At 36.3% G+C, this 24,504-nt stretch overlaps 1 protein-coding gene across 1 annotated transcript; it reads left to right on the top strand.

Moving 5' to 3' along the window:
- The first annotated feature begins 65 nt into the window (after window positions 1-65).
- On the top strand, window positions 66-23,938 carry LOC128242070 (T-cell immunomodulatory protein-like). Its single transcript, XM_052959106.1, has 17 exons — window positions 66-264; window positions 2,300-2,521; window positions 5,313-5,361; window positions 5,854-5,925; window positions 7,045-7,163; window positions 11,279-11,337; window positions 14,754-14,847; window positions 15,213-15,301; window positions 16,436-16,605; window positions 16,785-16,935; window positions 17,598-17,703; window positions 18,295-18,338; window positions 18,885-18,963; window positions 19,638-19,756; window positions 20,594-20,676; window positions 22,596-22,713; window positions 23,290-23,938. Exons 1-17 carry the CDS (start codon window positions 96-98, stop codon window positions 23,347-23,349), a joined length of 1,803 nt encoding a protein of 600 aa, XP_052815066.1. The 5' UTR covers window positions 66-95; the 3' UTR covers window positions 23,350-23,938.
- The last annotated feature ends 566 nt before the right edge of the window (window positions 23,939-24,504 follow it).

The raw sequence follows: 24,504 nt of genomic DNA, 5'->3' as shown, positions 1-24,504 counted from the left end.
GACTGGTTTAGAACGATTTGTTAAATTTAGTGTGGCCTTCTTCCTTGAACCGCTTACCAGTCAATGTTTACATATACAACATCCGCAATAAAAAAATGACTCAAATATATTTTTTCCTTTTAGTTTTTCTCCTTATTAAGTGTTGTTTAACCCTTGAAGATGTTACCGACAAAATATTTGGTTCAAAACCACATGGCTTCATCTCAGCTTTTGGTGATTTTAATGCTGACAAGTACACAGACATATTTGTCATATCTGAAACAGGTAGGGAGAAGATTTCGGATACAATTGTGTGAGTTTTTTCGGATATAATATAAGAAGTTTACATTTTTCTAAATAGCGTTTCATATATATTTCACTAGCTGATCCAGGGGACCACACCCCCTCCCACTAAAATCGTCCAAGTTTACTTTTTATTTCATTATAGGAGGAAAAAGTAATAAAACGCGCCCAAAATGCATTATTTCAGTCTAAATATTGTTAAAAAAATTGAGTGGAGCTCAAGTCAAAAGGTTATGCCATTAATCCACCAATCAGTTGTAACCACGGCAGTGCTGTGTGAATGCGGAGGTTTTGTCTTCGCGCCAAATATAGCAGGGAATGGGCCTTACTTAGGGTCCCTGGGGTGTGGGGGCATTTGGCGGGGGTTTAACCAGCAGTTCGTTCCCACAGGGTGGGGATTTTGCCTGGGCTTGGTTGGACCGAAAGTCAAAGTCCCTGCTATTCCCCAGACCTTGGGGAGGGGGCCATGGTTACAATTGACTGGTGCATAAGTTACGCAACCTTGAAAGTTGAATCCGTGACCTGACCCTGTAAAGTATATATCATTTATAACCTGATCATATTCATGCCATTTTAGAGGTAATTCTAGATTTATATACATCAAGAATTCATACTTTAATTAAGTCCAGTGTTCTTACTTGATTTATGGAAATACTAAAAAAGAGATATTGAAGTGTTTTGACATTTAATCATGCAAATGACATAAGTAAGCCAGTAAGTTGTTTGGTTTGGTCAAAGTAAGCTAATTTGTTTATTGATTGGTCAATGTTTAACCAATGTTAAATTACTATTAACCAATTAATCTATTATGTGCAAACTAGCCTAAATATAACCATCAGAAAACTAATTAAAAGTTGCGTACATTTGGCTTCAGAAGGTAAGAGCAGCACTGAAATATTTATACCAAAGCTTCAAATATAACCAAGATGTTCTTTTCGATTATATAACAATGCAAATCAGTATAAATAAAAACAACAGACACATTGCTTTCATGCATTTTTTCATGTAACATCCATCTGTTGATATCAAAAGCAATGCAAATATTGAAATAACTGCAGAACTGATCACTCTGCATAGGATGTAAAACTGCGGTTGTTCGAGCAGGCGGTCATTTGAGAACCGGCGGTCCCTTGAGGTCGGAGCTTGGTCCCGAACATTCTTCCTTCTATTTTCATATAAAATATACTTACGCTGCATCTAAACCAAAATAAGTCGAGAGGTCGAGCACAAAAGTCGGTCCCAAATACACAAATCATGCACAATACCTGGCTCCCTCGAAGTCATAATTTCGCACTTCTTCCCGAAGGTGTTAAAATTTTCGCAAGTTGTAAAAAATTGAATGACAGTTGAAAGGAAATTTCATAAGGGGTGAAAAATCGTTTACCACTGTTTACGCATGACCGTTAATAGTTGAAGGGCATTTGAGAAGATAATTATGAGTTTGAACAGTTTCGCGAGACAGACAAGATGCTCCAATCATCAACCCTTGATTTTGCGAAACTTAAATCTGACTAATGCCATAATATGTACTGTCATATCTAAATGTTGCTTGTTTAGGATATGTGCTTTTTGTAAAAATAAACGTAACTATTTATTCATTTATAATTGTTTTCTCTTATGCATTTAGTATACAACAGCCTTTATACATATAAGCGATTTCCACAATGCAACACATAATAGTAAACAGTCGGTTTGACGACTTTTAACTTAAAATACAATGAAAGATATTTCATAACAGACTGGAAAATTGAAACTCGGGTCGATCAAAGCATCAGTTCACTCAAGGTTTCGCAGTTTTACAGTACATGTATTATCTAAAAAGTCAACACCTGGAAAGTACAAATAAACGCAAGACATTTTTTATGTTTTAACCAGTATTGAATTATTTTATTGTGTTTCTTATCTTATGCCAAGTGCCAGGAGAGGGAGCTAGCATAACACATTGATCTAAGATTTGCACCATGTGCTGTAAAAAATTGACAGTTTAAAAAAAATCTCACTATTTTACATTACACAGGTAATGCAGTGGAACTTTACTTAGCTGACAATGATAAAGAATTTACACAAAAGACGCTTCTTGACAATTCCACATTCAAGTCAAGCATTTCCAGTGTGGTTCCAGCAGACTTTGATGGTGATTTACAGATGGATGTCCTAGTAACGTTCAACGAGAAGGAAGATGATCGTTCTTTTGTAACAGGAAGAATATACTGGGGAGATGGCGGTTCTCTCAGTAAAGGTACATGTTCTACATTTTACAAGGATTGATCCTTGTTTTAATTGACAATTCAACATTCAAAGAAAAGACCAAAGTCTTGCTTCTAGAGTATAAACAAAGCAAGGCCATCAGACAATTCAGATAAATAATGCACCAGTCAATTGTAACCACGGCCCCCCCCCCCCCCCCCCCCCCCCCCCCCCCCAGGTCCGGGGAATAGCGGGGACTTTGACTTTTGGTCCAGCCAAGCCAGGGAAAAATCTCTGCCCTGCAGAGAAGAACTGATGGTAAAATACCCGCCAAATGCCCCAGCCCCCCAGGGACTCTAGATAAGGATCATTCTCCGCTAAATTTTGCGCAAAGATAAAACCACCGCAGTCATCCGGCACTGCGGGGCCACCTGGAAAGTAAAAACACGGCCCATTTCCCCGGCTATCCCCGGTATACCCCCGGACCTGGGGGGGCCGTGGTTACAATTGACTGGTGCATAACTCAATATGATCCTAAATGCAAATTATGGCCCTTTAATGACTAAGAAAATTTGGTTAAAAGTATAGAGCAAATTGGGATTTTTAGTCTTATCTAAAAACAAAGTTCATTGAATTGACATGATACTTCACAATAATTGTTCAGGGCAATCAATTTGTTGACTCCATATGATACTCAGTACAAGTAAAAGCCCCTATTTTTGAAATGCACATATTTCAATAACAATGCATGTATTCAGTTATATATCTCATAGTCAAAGTGACATATAGTTACGTGAGCTGTCTTATGACAGCTCTTGTTTCTAGATGGACTATACAGAGTGAGAGTAAATATTGCTTTGTATCTCTTTCTTTTACCATACTTACCTCAGCACATATTCTACTTTTTTACTATAATTTTCCTTAAAGCTGTACTCTCACAGATTTACCATTTTGACAATATTTTTTTTTACTTTTTGTTTTAGAATCCATCTGTTTTGTGTTTATGTCTGGAAACAAGTGATATTAGACTGCTGACAAAAAATCAGATCGCAGGTTTACATATTTACTGGGGGGGTTTTATGCAAAAAATCCCTCATTTTTAGCTCGACTATTCGAAGAATAAGGAGAGCTATACTACTCACCCAAGCGTCGGCGTCACCCCTTGGTTAAGGTTTTGCGTGCAAGCACACATAGGTTAATATCTCAGCAACTACTTGAGGTATGGCATTGAGACTTGATACAATGGTACTTAACCATCCAACATACTTAATTAACTAAGTTAGATAACTCTAGTTTGCATTTAATGCCAATAATTGGCCTTTATTATTTGACTTAGAAATTCTGGTTAAGGTTTTGCTTGCAAGCACACACAGGTTAGTATCTCAGCAACTACTTGAGGTATTGCATTGAGACTTGATACAATGGTACTCAACCATCCAACCTACTTAATTAACCAATTTAGATAACTCTAGTTTGCATTAAATGCAAATAATAGGCCTTTATTATTTGACTTAGAAATTCTGGTTATGGTTTTGCGTGCAAGCACACATAGGTTAATATCTCAGCAACTGCTTAAGGTATTGCATTGAGACTTGATACAATGGTACTCAACCATCCATCCTACTTAATTAACCAAGTTAGATAACTCTTGTTTGCATTTAATGCAAATAATTGCCCTTTATTATGCGACTTAGAAATTCTGGTTAAGGTTTTGCGTGCAAGCACACATTGGTCAATATCTCAGCAACTACTTGAGGTATTGCATTGAGACTTGATACAATGGTACTCAACCATCCAACCTACTTAATTAACCAAGTAAGATAACTCTAATTTGCATTTAATGCAAATAATTGCCCTTTATTGTTCGACTTAGAAATTCTGGTTAAGGTTTTGCGTGCAAGCACACATTGGTCAATATCTCAGCAACTACTTGAGGTATTGCATCGAGACTTGATACAATGGTACTCAACCATCCAACCTACTTAAATAACCAAGTTAGATAACTCTAATTTGCATTTAATGCAAATAATTGCCCTTTATTGTTCGACTTAGAAATTCTGGTTAAGGTTTTGCATGTAACCACTTTTAAGTCAATACCTCAGCAACTACTGGATGTATTGCATTGAAACTTTACACACATGCTCCCAACCATTTAACCTTCTTATTTAATCAAGTTAGATAACTCTATCTTTCTTATTATATAATTTTTGCCCCTTTATTATGAGACTTAGAAATTCTGGTTAAGGTCTTGCATGTTAGCACACATAGGATATTATCTCAGCAATTACTTGATGTATTGCATTGAGACTTTATACAATGGTATTCAACCACCCAACCTAATTGAATAACCAAGTTAGATAACTGTATTTTGCAAAAAATGGGCCTTTATTATTACACTTAAAAATTCTGGTTAATATTTTGCATGTAACCACATTTATGTTAATATCTCAGCACACCATGTATTGCATTGGATTCTAATCTAACAGTGATCCATGCATGTTTCGCCAAAACTTTTCAATCCTTACACTGAAAAGCGGCGGAATAGTCGAGCGCACTGTCTCTGTGACAGCTCTTGTTCATAATGCGTTAGCAACGCCATAAAATTGACTGTAAATGTGAAAACTGGGATCCAATTTTTTGTCAGCAGTCATATATCAATGGTTTCCAGAGATTAACCCTAAAATTGGCTCATTCGAAGACAAAAAATTAAACAGTTGTCAAAATATTCTATCTGTGAGAGTGCAGCATTAAGAATGATAATCTATATTCAGATGTATTGTTATAAGACAGATAAGAAAGCTTGTTATTACTTTATATACAATTATAAATTGAATTTATTGCAGATGAAAATTTGCAGTTATCAAAAATGACAGATCAGCCTCTTGTGATGGAGTAAGTAATCCCCAGTCCCCTTTAATTTCCATTAAATATTTAAAATAATGTATATTCAAATAAAATGATACGTTAACCAGATTGGATTAGATTTCTTTAAATGTTGTTTACATGGATTGAAATCTTTCAGAGGGACTGACTTTCAAATATTTAAAAAGAAATAGATGTATATATAAATTTATTAGTTTGGTATATATTAGGTTATATTTTCAAATTCGTGGAAAATTGTCTTTTTTTTTCTTAGTTGATTTAAAGTAAACTAAAAATGTGTTTACACACAAAATATGAAAATAAGCAAAATAAGTAGTCTTAGATGACAAATGAAAATGAATAAGATTAAGGAAAAGTAGAGGGTATTTAAAATAATTGTTGCTAACTTTATTTATGAATACAGCCCAAGTAATGTCTGATTATGATTGTGGAGGCTAGGAGCTAACATGTGTAATACCAACTAAAAATGAATATGATTAAGTTTTGACATATATATTTCAGCTACAATGCTGACATGATACCGGATTTGTTTGGTGAGAGTGCAGATGGGACAAGGCAGTTTTGGATCATGAGGTGAGGTGTTGTGTACAAATATTTATCCCCCATGAAATCTAACCATGGTTTAATTTCTCACTGTGCAAGTATTGAGAAAAATTTAGTAGAATTTGTTTTCATCTCTCCATTTTGTTGTTTGGAAGCTAAGAAATAGAGGCATTCTCATATGTCTGGAAATACATCAGTCATAGAAATTCAGATTTTGAAACACTAGCTTGACTATATTTACTATATTGTAAAATGCAAGAAAAACCTTACTAATCCAACTCTATAAAATCACGTACAAGGTTTTACAAGTTTTTTGGGGAGGCTAATGCAAATTTTGATTCATTTCAGTCACTGATACATATTGACGTACCTACAGGTGAACATATCAATATTATATTATGTACATGATTAAAGCATAAACATCTATCCTAGAAAGCAGTTTACATATTATTTTTATGCCCCTGAAGAGCTGCATATAGTGAGCAGACTGTCTGTCTGTTGTCGGTACCCAAGGTTTCCGATCAATATTTGAAAAACACCCAGTGACCTCAAACTTCGTAGGCAGGTTAGTCATGACCAGCAGATGAACCCTAACAATTTTTTGGTCATTGGGTCAAAGGGTCAAGGTCATTTCATGGTGACTTTAACCTTAACCATTGACTTCAAACTTGATAGGCAGTTTGGTGATCACCAGTGGATCAACCCTATTGATTTTGAGGTCAGTGTGTCAAAGGTCAAGGTCATAGTGATTGTAAGCTAAAAACCCATTTCCAGTCAATAAATAAAGAATGTGTGAGGCCAGGGACCTCAAACTTGTTAGGCCAGTTGGTCATGAGCAGCAGCCTCATCATTTTGAGGTCAGTGGGTCAAGGTCATGGTGACCTTGAGCTAAATATATGTTTCCAATAAATAACTGAAGAAGGCTGGCAGACTGGTCATTAACAGCACATGACCCCTATTGATTTTGACTTAAGTGTGGCAAGGTTGTCATGACAATAATAAAATTATGTTAGATACTGAAGGCTATTTGTCCATACAGGCCAAATATGGCTTTCTGTCAAACAAAGCTTTTTATGGGCATTTTTCACTTTCCTGTGCCAGCTCTATAATTATAAGACTTGATAAATATTATCATGTGTTTCTTTTCAGTGGTAGCAGAAACGTCACTGTGGTTAAAATGGCTCTTCCTGAGGGAAAGGAGAAGTTTGACCCCCTGTGGAGCCCACAAACTAGTGCCTTTCTTGATATAAACAATGACCTGACTGCAGGTAAATATCCCAGCATGATACAATATACCTTTTAGTAACAATTTTAGTAACTTGTCCAATGAAATAGGAAAATTTGCATGGTACAGTGGAAACTCACTAAACCGGATCTCCACAAAACCGGAATCCTCGGGATACCGGACTTTTTTCAGAGTTCCGATTTTCCTCTTCTATTTTCAATGTAAAATAATCCCTACAAAACCGGAACCTCGGAATTCCGGATACCGGACAAAAAATCGAGAATATTTGTTAGTTGTCAACGTAATTTTACCTCACAAAACCGGACGTATATTTGTTCAAACATGTCAAAATGAGTTTGTGTATTAGGAATTCGTGAATCGCGTGTCACTTTGTTTTGACAGCCGGTGCGTCGTTAAATATTGCACCTGTGATGTTGTGTTAACTCGATAATCGATAATGATGATTGCGCTGTGGATTGACTGCCGCGCGATAATCAAACGATTATCAAACTTGTGAAAAGAAAATTGATTGAAACATTAATTTGTTTGTTGCAGAAAATAAAGAACTAGAAACGGTTATTAAGTGATCATTTTGGAGGGTTGTTTTATCTAAAGACTTCTATGATTGAATCAAATTAGAGGGGTGTGTTAATTAAACTATCAAACATACTTAACAAGCATTAAATTACGCGAGTTGTTTTATTTTAAGACTCGAAAAAAAGATGATTATAAAAACACAGAAATGTTTAATTATGTTTATCACTTTTGCATGTGCTTAACTCATGTCTCATGCTCCGTCTAAACATCGAAGTTTTTTTGAGTAAACTTACTCCCTACATCAAATCCTCACTAAACCGGAATCCTCACTAAACCGGAAATTTTGCCCAGTCCAGACCTTGTCGGGTTTAGTGAGTTTCCACTGTATTTACATAATAACACAGGAGTATATATCCTTTACCTGTTTGCTCGTAAACTGTTTGTATGCTATAGGCATTATTGCCTTAATGAATTAAAAGTTGTTGTTGTTGTTGTTTTTGTATATATCAAAAGCTATATTTTCCTTTGAGGTGCCAAAACTTAATTATGGTATATGATAATTTGTAAATTGCAATGTGTTTTGACCATGTAAACTACAGGGTCATTCAACAAAAGACTCATCAAACATTAAACACAGTGTTTATAAATACTAAAATATAATGTATGACTTTATTTATATATGTTGGGGTTATTGCATTGGAATGGTTAAAAACAAATGGTGTTATAACATGGTATTGATATTGTTCATAAATGTTGGGGTAACTGTAAGAATTTTGTCAATACATGTTGGGGTAACTGCATTTGAATGGTCAATACATGTTAGGGTTTCTGCATTTAAATAGTCAATACATTTTGGATTACTGATTTGAATGGTCAATAATTTTGGGGTTACAGCATCTGAAAAGTCAATACATGTTGGGGTTTCTGTATTTGAATAGTCAATACATGTTGTGGTTACTGCATTTGAATGGTCAATACATGTTGGGGTAACTGCTTTTAAATGTTCCATACATGTATGGGGTACTGTGTTTGAATGGTCAATACATGTTGGGGTTACCGTACTGCCTTTGGATGGTCAAAAAATGTTGGGGGCATAGTCTTTGGGTTGTTAATACATGTTGGGGTAACTGCATTTGAATGATCAATTTATGTAGGGGTAACTGCATTTGAATGATCAATTCACGTTGGGGTAACTGCATTTGAATGGTCAATTCACGTAGGGGTAAATGCATTTGAATGATCAATTCATGTAGGGGTAACTGCATTTGAATGATCAATTCATGTAGGGGTAACTGCATTTGAATGATCAATTCACGTTGGGGTAACTGCATTTGAATGATCAATTCATGTTGGGGTAACTGCATTTGAATGATCAATTCACGTAGGGGTTACTGCATTTGAATGATCAATTCACGTAGGGGTAACTGCATTTGAATGATCAATTCACGTAGGGGTAACTGCATTTGAATGATCAATTCACGTAGGGGTAACTGCATTTGAATGATCAATTCACGTAGGGGTAACTGCATTTGAATGATCAATTCACGTAGGGGTAACTGCATTTGAATGGTCCATTCATGTTGGGGTAACTGCATTTGAATGGTCCATTCATATTGGCACAAGTGCATTCGAAAGGTCAATACATGATGGCATTACTGCATTCGAAAGGTCAATACATGATGGCATAACTGCATTTGAATGGTCAATACATTATAGCATTACTGCATTCGAAAGGTCAATACATGATGGCATTACCGCATTTGAAAGGTCAATACATGATGGCATTACCGCATTCGAAAGGTCAATACATGATGGCATTACCGCATTCGAAAGGTCAATACATGATGGCATTACCGCATTCGAAAGGTCAATACATGATGGCATAACTGCATTTGAAAGGTCAATACATTATAGCATTACTGCATTCGAAAGGTCAATACATGATGGCATTACCGCATTCGAAAGGTTAATACATGATGGCATTACCGCATTTGAAAGGTCAATACATGATGGCATTACTGCATTTGAAAGGTCAATACATGATGGCATTACTGCATTCGAAAGGTCAATACATGATGGCATTACTGCATTCGAAAGGTCAATACATGATGGCATTACCGCATTTGAAAGGTCAATACATGATGGCATTACCGCTTTTGAAAGGTCAATACATGATGGCATTACCGCATTTGAAAGGTCAATACATGATGGCATTACTGCATTTGAAAGGTCAATACATGATGGCATTACTGCATTTGAAAGGTCAATACATGATGGCATTACCGCATTTGAAAGGTCAATACATGATGGCATTACCGCATTTGAAAGGTCAATACATGATGGCATTACCGCATTTGAAAGGTCAATACATGATGGCATTACTGCATTTGAAAGGTCAATACATGATGGCATTACTGCATTTGAAAGGTCAATACATGATGGCATTACCGCATTTGAAAGGTCAATACATGATGGCATTACCGCATTTGAAAGGTCAATACATGATGGCATTACTGCATTTGAAAGGTCAATACATGATGGCATTACCGCATTTGAAAGGTCAATACATGATGGCATTACCGCATTTGAAAGGTCAATACATGATGGCATTACTGCATTTGAAAGGTCAATACATGATGGCATTACTGCATTTGAAAGGTCAATACATGATGGCATTACCGCATTTGAAAGGTCAATACATGATGGCATTACCGCATTTGAAAGGTCAATACATGATGGCATTACTGCATTTGAAAGGTCAATACATGATGGCATTACCGCATTTGAAAGGTCAATACATGATGGCATTACTGCATTTGAAAGGTCAATACATGATGGCATTACCGCATTTATGGCATTACCGCATTTGAAAGGTCAATACATGATGGCATTTGAAATGTCAATACATGATGGCATTACTGCATTCGAAAGGTCAATACATGATGGCATTACCGCATTCGAAAGGTCAATACATGATGGCATTACCGCATTCGAAAGGTCAATACATGATGGCATTACCGCATTTGAAAGGTCAATACATGATGGCATTACTGCATTCGAAAGGTCAATACATGATGGCATTACTGCATTCGAAAGGTCAATACATGATGGCATTACTGCATTCGAAAGGTCAATACATGATGGCATTACTGCATTCGAAAGGTCAATACATGATGGCATTACCGCATTTGAAAGGTCAATACATGATGGCATTACCGCATTTGAAAGGTCAATACATGATGGCATTACCGCATTTGAAAGGTCAATACATGATGGCATTACCGCATTTGAAAGGTCAATACATGATGGCATTACTGCATTTGAAAGGTCAATACATGATGGCATTACCGCATTTGAGGTCAATACATGATGGCATTACTGCATTTGAAAGGTCAATACATGATGGCATTACTGCATTTGAAAGGTCAATACATGATGGCATTACTGCATTTGAAAGGTCAATACATGATAGCATTACCGCATTTGAAAGATCAATACATGATGGCATTACCACATTTGAATGTTCAGTATTTCAACCTTGGCAAATTTAGTTTTTTGACTCCTGAAACTTTGCAAATAAAATAAACATGCATTGTAGGATTCTATTTTGTTTTATTCCAGATATGATGGTTGTCTCGCAGGCTGGTGGAATACCCCAATTGGAATACTGGATAAATAAGGTTAATTTGAAATGCAGGTGGATTTTTTGTTAACAAAGATAATGAATTTAACATTAAAAACAAAAAAATGATATTGAGGTAATATGATAAGCATGGTGAGTCAGTGAAATTCTCCCTCTTTGATTTTTTTATTAAAATAGTTAGACTGCATATTTGTTCAATATTATGTTGGGTCATCAGATTAACAGGGTGGGTGGAATACCTTGTTGTATCATTGTGTTCTAGCTGGAAAAAAAACTGTGCATAGTGACAAGTTTGTCAAAATATAATGATCCAGAGATATACCTTGATTATATGCTGGTTACCTCATGTTCCTGACATACCAGTGCAACTCTAATGAAGAGGCATTCTAGATTTTAACATGGGCCTATTTTCAGATAATTTATTATATAGATGAAATAAAAAGGTTGCCATTTAAGAAGTTTAAACACCTGTAGGTATATTTGTGCATCTACCATTTCTTTTTTTTCACTAGTACATAACAAAAAGTGATAAAATGTTGATTTTATGGCGAAAAATAGTTTTGATAAATATGATCATCATGCAAAGTTTTCAATGGTCACATATCTTTGCCAAACTAAGAGAAGAAAGTGTTTTTAGCTTGACTATTCGAAGAATAGATGGGCTATACTACTTGCCCCGGCGTCGGCGTCCGGTTAAAGTCTTAGGGGGAGTTGGGATTTTCACTTATAAGTCCAATACCCTTCATTCAATTGACTTAATAATTCACACAGTTGTTCAGGGCCATCACATGATGAGGTTAGATAACTCCATATTATTCTTTACACAGATTATGGCCCCTGATTGACTATGGAACTTAGGTTAAAGTTTTAGGGCAGGTTGGGATATTTATTAATAACTTCTATACTCTTTGTTCAATTGACTTAATACTTCACACAGTTGTTCAGGACCATCACACAATGAGGTTACATAACTCCATATTATCCTTTATGCAAGTTATGGCCCCTGATTGACTTAGGTTAAAGTTTTAGGGCAGGTTAAAGTTTTAGGGCAAGTTAGGATTTTCACTTAAAACTCCAATACCATTCATTCAATTGACTTAATACTTCACACAGATGTTTAGATCCATCACATAATGATGTTAGATAACTCCATATTATCTTTTATACAAATTATGGCCCCTGATTGACTATGGAACTTAGGTTAAAGTTTTAGGGCAGGTTGGGATATTTATTAATAACTTCCATACCCTTCATTCAATTGACTTGATACTTCACACAGTTGTTTAGGACCATCACCCAATGATGTTACATAACTCCATATCCTTTATAAAGTTATGGCCCCTGATTGACTTAGGTTAAAGTTTTAGGCAAGTAAAAGGGCAAGTTGGGATTTAAAAAAAAAAACAACTTCTATACAGTTCATTCAAAGCACTTAATAATATTCAAAATTATTTACCACCATCTTACAACAAGAAACATAACTCCATTTTAACCCTAAATACAAATAATGGCCCTTGTATTATTTTTTTTTTTTTTATTTCTTTTGAAAGTCATATTTGTACTATAATTCTTAACCACATTTCAATAATGGGAAATCAAGTTATTTGAATGACTTGTGTCATTGTTCGGGCGGGCTGGTGGGAGGGCAGCATCAAAGTGACCTTATGTATCGAATAATTATGTCTCCCCCTCTCTGGGGGAGACATATTGTTTTTGCCCTGTCCGTCAGTCCGGTAGTCCGGTAGTCCGGTAGTCCGGTAGTCCGTCAGTCCGTCCGTACGTCACACTTCGTTTCCGATCGATAACTGGAAAACCGCATGACCTAGGATCACCAAACTTGGTAGGGAGGTTGGTCATGAGGTGTAGAAGATCCCTATTGTTTTTGGGGTCACTAGGTCAAAGGTCAAGGTCGCGGCGACCCCCAATGTAAAAAACATTTCCGCTCAATATCTTGACAATGGTTTGACCTAGGTTCACCAAACTTGGTAGGGAGGTTGGTCATGAGGTGTAGAAGATCCCTATTGTTTTTGGGGTCACTAGGTCAAAGGTCAAGGTCGCGGCGACCCCCAATGTAAAAAACATTTCCGCTCAATATCTTGACAATGGTTTGACCTAGGTTCACCAAACTTGGTAGGGAGGTTGGTCATGAGGTGTAGAAGATCCCTATTGTTTTTGGGGTCACTAGGTCAAAGGTCAAGGTCGCGGCGACCCCCAATGTAAAAAACATTTCCGCTCAATATCTTGAGAATGGTTTGACCTAGGTTCACCAAACTTGGTAGGGAGGTTGGTCGTGAGGTGTAGAGGATCCCTATTGTTTTTGGGGTCACTAGGTCAAAGGTCAAGGTCGCGGCGACCCCCAATGTAAAAAACATTTCCGCTCAATATCTTGAGAATGGTTTGACCTAGGTTCACCAAACTTGGTAGGGAGGTTGGTCGTGAGGTGTAGAGGATCCCTATTGTTTTTGGGGTCACTAGGTCAAAGGTCAAGGTCGCGGCGACCCCCAATGTAAAAAACATTTCCGCTCAATATCTTGAGAATGGTTTGACCTAGGTTCACCAAACTTGGTAGGGAGGTTGGTCGTGAGGTGTAGAGGATCCCTATTGTTTTTGGGGTCACTAGGTCAAAGGTCAAGGTCGCGGCGACCCCCAATATAAAAAACATTTCTGCTCAAAATCTTGAGAACGGTTTGACCTAGGTTCACCAAACTTGGTAGGGAGGTTGGTCATGAGGTGTAGAAGATCCCTATTGTTTTTGGGGTCACTAGGTCAAAGGTCAAGGTCGCGGCGACCCCCAATGTAAAAAACATTTCCGCTCAATATCTTGACAATGGTTTGACCTAGGTTCACCAAACTTGGTAGGGAGGTTGATCATGAGGTTTAGAAAACTCCTATATTTTGGGGGGTCACAAGGTCAAAGGTCAACGTCGCTGTGACCTCTAATGTAAAAAAATATTTCCGTGCAATATCAGGAGAATGCTTTGATCTAGGTTCACCAAACTTTGAAGTGAGGTTGGTCATGATGTCTAGTTGATTTTGCAATCAGTTGGTCAAAGGTCAAGGTCACTGACCTTGAGGTGAAGAACCGGTTTCTGCTCAATAACTCAAGAACGTTTACACCCAGGAACTTCATACTTGGTATGCCAGTTAGTCATGACTAGTTGATGGCCCCTATTGATTTTGGGATCCATCATTGATTATTTCTCACCTACGACCACACAATGGGGGAGACATGCGCTTTTTCAAAAAAGCAATCTCTAGTTTTAGTTAGGTTTGACATAAAGAGACCAAACTTAATATTACATCTTTATTGTATTCACTTCTAAGTCAAAGCGGCGTAGTCGAGCGCACTGTCTTACGACGGCTCTTGTTACGGCTGCAAAAACATGAAATTATATTATTGATTAAGTTAACTTACAAGGCTCACCTTGTTGCACTCTCTTATTGTCTTTTCAGAATGGAGTTTTGACTTGGGATGGAAAAACAATTCCAGTAAAGATTGAAGGGAAAGAAATTCAAGTCTATGGGCAGATAACTTTTGTAGATCTAGGTTTGGACCCAATGTGTATTTTTCATAATCAAAGAGAAATAACTTTGCAACATTATTATTAGATATTTAATACATTATTGAGTACTAGTATGTAGTTGTTCTTGACATGGTACAAAGCAGTTTAGTTATTTGCAACTTAGTGATCAAAATCATACACTCACACTAAAACACTTATGTATAATTTCAAAAACTGGGGTTGTGGGTGCTGTAACTATAACTTGTAATTCTGATATTATTTTTGAACTAATTTCTAGGGATGTGGATTGCAATTATTAATTGTCGCTGCCCCTAGTGCAAGAACTCAATAATGGCATATAGAAATGATTGGCACATAAGGTGACATGATTATATGTGTGTTTCCACAGACGGTGATCTACGTGTGGACCCTCTTATTCCGGTGTGTGAAGACAAGGATTGTTCGAACAGCCTGCTGTTGGTTTATAATGGAGAAAAGGTAGGTAACAGGTGCATGACATTAATAAGGGTTCAACATTTCAGAATTAATCAGGATTTAGAGTTTTGAGCTTCATAGTATTTAACAGTTGAAGAGATTGCTTTTTGCTTGAACAATTGCACCCAAAACAGTAGAATTTTAGTAGGAAGTACCCTGAAATGAATATAAATGATTTGGGCAAATATTTCAAAATGGGCCTCAGCTTCTTAATCCTGCTTTGAGCATGAATCCCTCATATTCAAAAAGACTTAGGCTATTTTTCAGGGTTAAAAATTATGAGCTTTAAGAATCCCTGCATTAATCATGCATCTTTTCAACTTCAGATGACTATGCGTTACTTTAATACCATCAGTTGTCATATCTAAAATAGAAATAAAGCTGCAGCATTGACATTGAGCAAGCCTCAAAATATTCAGATAATTATCAATAACCTGTATACCTCACATCCAATTTTAACAATTTGCACCTTTTTGAATGATAGATATACATACATGTATTTATAGCAGAGATGATAAAATTACGGATTAATCCCTGAATTTGGGATTGAAAGCTTTAAAGATCATACTCTTGTGCATTTGTTTGTGTTAGGTTTTGCATTTGCATTAAAATAGTAAGAAAGGTATATAAATGGTTTAATGAACCTGGTTGTCCGGTAAGCGCTGTGGTAAGCACACTCACTTCTCACCTGGGCGACTCGGGTTAGGTTCCAGGCCTGGGCGCATATGAGTTTGTGGTCACCAAGCTCAACAAGTGGGTTTTCTCTGCGTACTCTGGTTTCCCCACAACACAAGACCTCAACATCGTATTGAAAAACTGGTCTGTTATCTTTCCTAATGTAGGGAAACTAAGTTGCTGATATGATAATAGCATTTAAATTTGTCTGACTTGCAAAACCACATGAAACCAATGTTTTCTGAAGATAATTGTGCTCGTATAACATGAAGCTTCTCCAAAGGGGTTCTCCACAAACATACCCTAATAAACTCCTCCTATACAACCTAGACTTTTGTTGTTTGAAGTGCAACCATGCAGCCTATGTTATTATATGGGTCTTACTGGCCTAATTAGTAAATTGAAGGAGAACTTAAAAACCTTTTGTATTCTTGTGTTAATGTACCATGTATTTCTCCACAGTGGGTTAACCTTCCACTGGGTCTTGACTACAGTGGGGTTAAGTGGAACTTCTTACCTCCCGGGAAATCTGGGGCCCCCAGTTTCATCACTGTACCCCCGACATTGAGGGTCGGGGATTTCAACCTTGACAGTCACCCAGATCTGATAGCTGTACTGGGAAATGCCACTGAGTAGGAAGAATTTTATTTCCTCGTAGGTTTTTTAAATTAAAAAAAATGTTCACGCTAAAAGTTAAGGTAATGTCATAGTTGACTTCGACACTTTACTGTTGTCATTAACATCTTGCATGGCTTATGTATGCTTACAACTTTTAATTTAAAGAAAACTGTAATTGATTGTTACATTCTAGGAATTTACATCGTGCAGTGTTGCTTTACAATAAAGACTGTGAAGGGGATTGTGGGGGATTTTCCCGGAGATTTGAGATCCGCTGGGACACCTGGCTAGAGTCACATGATGTTCGTGCTCTGCTGCCAGCATTCTACGATGTCAGGGATAGCGTAAGTTCATTGAAAAACCAATTTGTTATTTTTGCTTTAGTTTAAAAGATTGTATTCAATATACATTAGATTACGGTGTGTTCAATCATATTAATGACCTCACTTCAAAATCATTTTTACATCACTAAAATGATAAAGTCGAGCCACATCTAACTTCAAATAGTCCAATGAGAAAATGGTGTCATATCATGTGATTATAATGCCAAGCAATGTTGGGAGATCACACGGAGAAGCAAAAATGCCGAACATTCAGCAAACTACAAAAATTGTATTTTGGCATTTTGTAAATAAAATGTGTGATCAAATTACCAAGATTACCGTAAGTACTACAATCGTTGCTTCTGAAAAAAATGGGATTTTGTAGCTTCGACATTTGGAAGTGAGGCCATCGATATACATGATACACTGAAAGGGATAGAAACAACAGCAGAGCTTACGACATTTTTTCTGACATATTTTAATGCATTATATTACACTGTGTATTTACATTCCTAAAAACTAAGTATGTTTTTCACTGTATTCAAGCAAAAAAGTTATATCTTAACAAATCACTTGTACCTTTAAGGATCTGGTATGGTGATCCAGGTTCATATTTTACATGATTGCCTTAAGTATAAAAATGACAATATCGTCATGGTACTATACGTTTTTCTTTCTTTCAGGGTATACTTGACATTATTGTTACAGCCCTTGACAGTAAGGACTCCCCAGTTATACAAATCAGGAAGCAGGATTTTGTGGATGACGCCTGCTTTGTAAAGGTCACAGGTTAGTTCATTGCTATTCACTTTTGTGACAGAGTTAGCTTGTATTGGAAATGGTCTTGTACTGTGTGTAAAAGTTTCACAGACTTTGGGGTAGGATAGATATTGAAAATGGTTTACATAATGGGTGTTAGATGTTCATATATATTTGGATGAGTTGTACACATGCAGTTGTATTGAAAATCACTCAAATGGTTAAGTTACATTTTGGGCTGAAAATTTGCATAGATATTGGGGTTGTTTGAATTGGAAATCCCAGTACATTGAAAATAGGAGTAAAATGTTATTGACATCACTCCTCATTATTTTGTACAAAAATTTCTACACATAATTCAGACATGTGATACAAGCAGTAAGTTCTGATTAAGAAAGAACAAAATGATTATGAATGCACATATGCAAATCGAGACATGCATAAAGCTCTTACTCAACACCAAAAGTTTGTGAAATACTCTCAAATAACACTGCCTGGTATCTTTCTGTATTTCAGTGGTGTTCGCATTGTTGATTTTTTTTACTTCTGATATTCATTTGATATCATATGGTAAACAAATACATAAACAGATAGATTATTTGTTTATCCTTTGTTTTCCAGTGGTCAGTGGAAGGTGTGACTACGACTGTCCAGGTGACAGAAAGGTTAGAGTGAACAAATGTGCTAATATTGAATTTTTTTTAAAGAGCTTATAGGAAAATATTGTAAGGTCAAGATTTTTTTTATATATTAAGTGAGGTGCTGAGTTACATCTCTAGATAAAATATTTGTTTCAAAAGTACCGGTATATCTCATTGAAACGAAATAAATTGAAAACCATTTAAGAATTATATTCATGAAACTTTGTATGAATGTTAATTATGCCATATGGCTGATAAAACATAAGTGTAGCAACTAGAATAATGTGGAGTAGTGCCCCTTGATTGTCTGATAAAAAGAAATGAATTAAGGTGCTCTTGTAAAGTCTGTACCATAGGCAAAAGATACTACTGGTTAAGTATTTTTTTATGAAAAAAAGCCCGCTGATTGATCCCAGGACCACTTCGGTGTAGAGTGGACATTTAGACCATAAATCTGCAGGGTGATGCTGGCAGAGATGTACATGTAAAAAGAAATTCTTATTATATAAATCTCTGTTTACCTTATGATGCTTGTTCAATACCCCACCATAACCATTTCTGTTATTGCAGCCGTATGGTGTGAATCAGCCAGGTCCAACAATACGGTACAAGACCTTGGATGTAAAGGGAGACACTCAACAGAAAGTTGGTAAGTAACGAATGAACTCAACAAAAAATTGGTAAGTAACGAATGACACTCAACAAAAAATTGGTAAGTAACGAATGATACTCAACAAAAAATTGGTAAGTAACGAATGACACCCAACAAGTAAATGGAAAGTAATGGGAGACACTCAACAACCAAATGAAAATAAATGGGAGGCACTCCCCAAAAAGTTGGAAAGTAATGGCACTCAATTAAAAGCTTATTAGTAATGGGTGTATATGCACATGTTACCGGTAAGTGGATTTGTAACGGACATTACGCAAATTTGGATCATGTTAGCCAGTTTGTTTTGCCATACTATTTAGTGTTACAATCTTTTAGTTCCTAAGGTTATGTGCATTTGTTAGTCCAGTGCTTATACATGTACAGCTTATTCAATGATTTAATGGTTGTGAATGTTATATGGTTTTCATCAATTCAGATGTCTACAGTGGCAATAAATAGACCTGTACTGTAGAAATTTTAGTTCCATACAATGTGAAGATATATTCACAGGTTTTTGTACAGTAAGAACAAAAATAAATAATAAATAAATAATAACCAATAATATTAAAAACCATTTTGAAATGAAGCATTTCTGGAAATTTTATCATCAGTTTTCTGGAAAACGCAAGTTCTGACACCTTTTGTTTACTAAGTATATGCTTTATTTTCAGCGTTCCAGCTGTCTCAATCAGCCTACCTCCCTCTGCAGCTGCCCTATACTGTGTTTGGGCTTGGGCAAACGCCGAACTTTGTAGACAGTTTATGGGTGGGCATACCTACTAATACATCGGTAAGATATATTAATTGGAATATAAAATAGTAGACTGTTAAGAGTGCTCTAGGGTTTTAGCTAGATTTTAAGAAAGACGGGGTTCTGCAGAAATAAGAGAGAATATTATGAATTTTGCAGAAAATGTGAGGAAATGGCTTTAATAATTGCAGTTGTAGTGCAAACTTCTACTGTTTAAGAGGTATCATTTTGAAATATGGTTAACATCATGATATGGTGTAGTGCCTGACATATTTTTCGTGACCTACAGCCATCTAATTTTAGAGTTACAGTATGTGCCCTTGAATATAAATTTTAAACTTTTGGCTATATTGAAGTTTGTTGGGTGAACTTCTCCCTCATTTTAAGAGGTATCACTCTGAGACTTGGTACACATTTCCATGTTGGGTAGTGATATATGGCTTATTTTGGCCAGCATGTTTTTCTCGGCCTATGGCTTATCTTCCTTTCATAGACCCTGGCCAACTATATTGGGTCAATCAACAGGAAGTAAATGTTGAACTATGGTAGATTTGAAAATCACTTGACGGATTTTGACAGGTCATTTAATGCTTTTAATGTTTGCAAACTGTGTTATGTATTACTTAATTATAAAATGTATTTCAATTTTTGAATTTTGCTTTCTCTTTCATTCATTCCAATAAGTCTCAAAATTCTGCTGGCAGGAAAAAACATTGTTAGTTAGTTGCTAAAATCATAAAAATCTGAGCGCGAAACTCATTACCTAATGGTATGCTACTGGTATGCACTGCCTAATGTTATTAAGAGCTTATTGAGAATCTGATCTTGATGAGATAGGTTGGTTCAATGTATAAATAACTTGTTTTTTATTTTCAGTCAGCCCTTAACAGAGAATGGCAGTCGGTGATCCCTAATTCACAGTTACTCATTATTCCCCACCCTATACATGATCCCTCTGGGTAAGTTGTGTGTTTCACACTCGTTATTCCCCACCCTATACATGATCCCTCTGGGTAAGTTATGTGTTTTACACTCGTTATTCCCCACCCTATACATGATCCCTCTGGGTAAGTTGTGTTTCACACTCGTTATTCCCCACCCTATACATGATCCCTCTGGGTAAGTTGTGTGTTTCACACTCGTTATTCCCCACCCTATACATGATCCCTCTGGGTAAGTTGTGTGTTTCACACTCATTATTCCCCACCCTATACATGATCCCTCCGGGTAAGTTGTGTGTTTCACACTCATTATTCCCCACCCTATATATGATCCCTCTGGTATGCTTCACATTGCTGTACACAGAGTACTCACACGATGTGGATGGAATATGTATTGCCATTCATCTATCATTGTTGTTTCTTTTGAGTCAGCTATAATTGACTGCGATTTTCAAAATGGATATTTTTTGACAAAGTTTATTAGATTTCATCTTTTTCTAATTTTCATAAGGGCATTATTGATGTAGTACTTCAAACAAAATTGATGTACTTGACTAAAACTTGACAGTTATCAGTATATTTTTTTAATGTTTCATTTAACAAAGAAGTACCAGTTATAAAATAAACAAGAGATGTTTGTCAAACATTATGCCCCCTGAGCGCCAAGTTGCCAGAAATATTTGGACAATTGAATGAAATATGCATGGACTGAAATGACAGCTGATTTGTCATTGGATGCATATGAGGCAGGTCATCTACTGGTCATACCTAATCTTCATGTCAAGTTTGATGACCATAGGTCCGGGAATTGTTGAGTTATCACTCGGACAAGCTTTGGTCTTCCAACAGACCGACCGACATGTGCAAAGCAATTATATAACCCCTCTGCTTCGAAGGGGGGCATAATTAAACTAGATGTTCACTGAAAACTGATACTTCAACTCATGCATTTAGTGACATATAAATTTCTACTGTCTACTATATAAGAAAATAAAATATGGACAATCAGAAAACCTTTTTTCAGCTTACAGTCACACTGACCTTGACCTTTGACCCACTGACCTCAAAATCAATAGGGTTCATCTGCTGGTCATGACCAATAAGCCTACCTAGTATGAGGTCCCTGGGTCAAAGCGTTCTCAAGTTATTGATCGGAAACCGTTTTTCATGTTAAGGTCACACTGACCTTGACCTTTGACCTCAAAATCAATAGGGTTCATCTGCTGGTCATGACCAATACACCTACCAAGTATGAGGTTCCTGGGTCAAAGCGTTCTCAAGTTATTGATCGGAAACCGTTTTTCATGTAAAGGTCACACTGACCTTGACCTTTGACCCACTGACCTCAAAATCAATAGGGTTCATCTGCTGGTCATGACCAATAAGCCTACCTAGTATGAGGTCCCTGGGTCAAAGCGTTCTCAAGTTATTGATCGGAAACCGTTTTTCATGTTAAGGTCACACTGACCTTGACCTTTGACCCACTGACCTCAAAATCAATAGGGTTCATCTGCTGGTCATGACCAATACACCTACCAAGTATGAGGTTCCTGGGTCAAAGCGTTCTCAAGTTATTGATCGGAAACTGTTTTTCATGTAAAGGTCACACTGACCTTGACCTTTGACCCACTGACCTCAAAATCAATAGGGTTCATCTGCTGGTGATGACCAATACACATACCAAGTATGAGGTCCCTCGGTCAAAGCGTTCTCAAGTTATTGATCGGAAACCATTTGGTATTCCGACCGACCGACCGACCGACAGACAGACAGACCGACCGACCGACCGACCGACCGACCGACCGACATGTGCAAAACAATATACCCCACTTTTTTCAAAAGGGGGCATAATAATTCTGATTTAAGTACAAGTCATGTACAGTTTGAATAACCATTTTGTAAAATCTTTAAAACACCGTCATTAAAATGTTTCCTAGGTGGACAAGCAAGTTGTTTGTGATGCCGAGTCGTCTGATGTTGCTCACGGGAGCTGCACTGTTGGGGACGTGTGGCTTCATTGCGGGTCTTGTTGCTGTCTTACACTGGAGAGATAAGGTCTGTGTCCATTTCAGACGGTTATAACATATCTTAACTTTGCCTACACATTGAAATTTACAATATACATGTTGACTCCAGATAGAATAGCAAGGCATCAATTTATAGTCATATAAAAGTCATGTTACCTACTGCTTTCCTAAGAAATAATGTCATTTAAAAAAATAAAAGTTTGTTGAAATCCCATCATTGGATACCAACAGTACTCCATAGGGCTCTGCTTTCATCATGTACTGTGGCAAAATATAATTTTCTCCCCAAGAAAATCTTTACGGAGAGCACTTTAAAAATTAAAGCAAACTTTTTAATATTACTTTATGCATTTCTCGATAGGAAAAAAAATGCATCATAGATTAGAGTCACACAAAAACCACAAATGTTTGTCAACGTTATTTAAGAACAAAATCATTAAAAACAAAACCGTCAGTCAATTTTCACACAGTATTTTTGTAGTATTCACAGGATGTGTACCAGTTGTGTGTACTATAATGAAATCCATGAATGCTGTTGTAATAGTATTAAATGAAAGTAAGGAAACTCAGTTAAAAATAATGACCATAATTGTTCCTTTTTCAGGTCGAGGACAAGAAAGAGAAACGCCAAGAAGCTCAAAAATTCCACTTTGATGCCATGTAGCCTCCCAAAACCAAACTGTGCAATACATTCCTAGTGCTGTGATAGGCTCACATTTTGTTTTTGTGAGAAAATGTTCTTTTGTTGTTTAGGTTTAAATGCTAAGGAAGTTCAAGGTTTATTTGTTGTATTTAAAACTAAGAAATACATTTCTTTGATACTGTTACAAGTTCTAGCCTTTTTGTTGTTTGTTTGAAATGGTTTAGTGCTCATAATAATATTGTTTGAAAATTGTCATTGTATTTGAAAGTTGTAATCATGTTTGAATGTTGATGGGTTATGAATGGATTTTTTTTATAATTATTCAATGCTCTGATAAAATTTAAATCCAGGAGAAATCCCAAATGATATTCAACAAAAGTATTTTCTATGCAATATGCTTGTCAAAATATGATTGTTTCTTCTTAACGATTTTCTGTGAAAAGGAATCTCACTCTTCATATCTTTTGAAAAAAGGATTGCTTTAAGCAGTTACCATGCTCGTCATTTGTATTTTAGCATTCTTTCATGTTTAATGTATAAGTTTGTTGACATTGTGAACATATGATATGCGATTGTTCTTATTTAATAAATGAATAAAATGTTAAGCCTACATGTTCATTTATTTCAGTTCTTGAAGATATGAGCTTGTTTTTAAACAGTATGAAAATGAGTTTGAAAATGGTTTATATCAGACTCCAGATTATTATCTGCCTTCAAAGAAGTTGGGGCATTGTAAAAGCCTTGGCCTTGACATCAGTGACAGCTTGTAACAGCTTACATTCTGTTGTATCTCCTTTTTTTTCCAAGATCTTCTAATGTTGTTTTTATTATCTTGGAGTTATGCCCCTTTTTTAACTTAGTAATTAAAAGATCATTGGCATCTCATGATCCGCCGCTCTCGATTTGAATTTTTCTTGACATGACCTTTTGATATTACAGTGGCCAATAATCCTAGGATATATTACGAGTGGATTACTAATAAAGACTGTCCTTGACATTTGTCATTCTGGGCCTAAAACATAGGTGTAGCAAATAAATTACATTTACCCATTACAACACTCCTTCATACCATTATGTACGTTATACACCCGCCCAGAATAATTTTGATTTTACCAGGACAATGAATGATTTGATCATACAGAAACAACACATAAGGAGTCTTTGAGTGAAAGCATT

Source organism: Mya arenaria, chromosome 8 (assembly GCF_026914265.1).
Source record: "Mya arenaria isolate MELC-2E11 chromosome 8, ASM2691426v1".
Classification (NCBI taxonomy): domain Eukaryota; kingdom Metazoa; phylum Mollusca; class Bivalvia; order Myida; family Myidae; genus Mya; species Mya arenaria.
The sequence above is the reverse complement of the archived record's forward strand: the minus strand, read 5'-3'. Positions and strand labels throughout refer to the sequence as shown.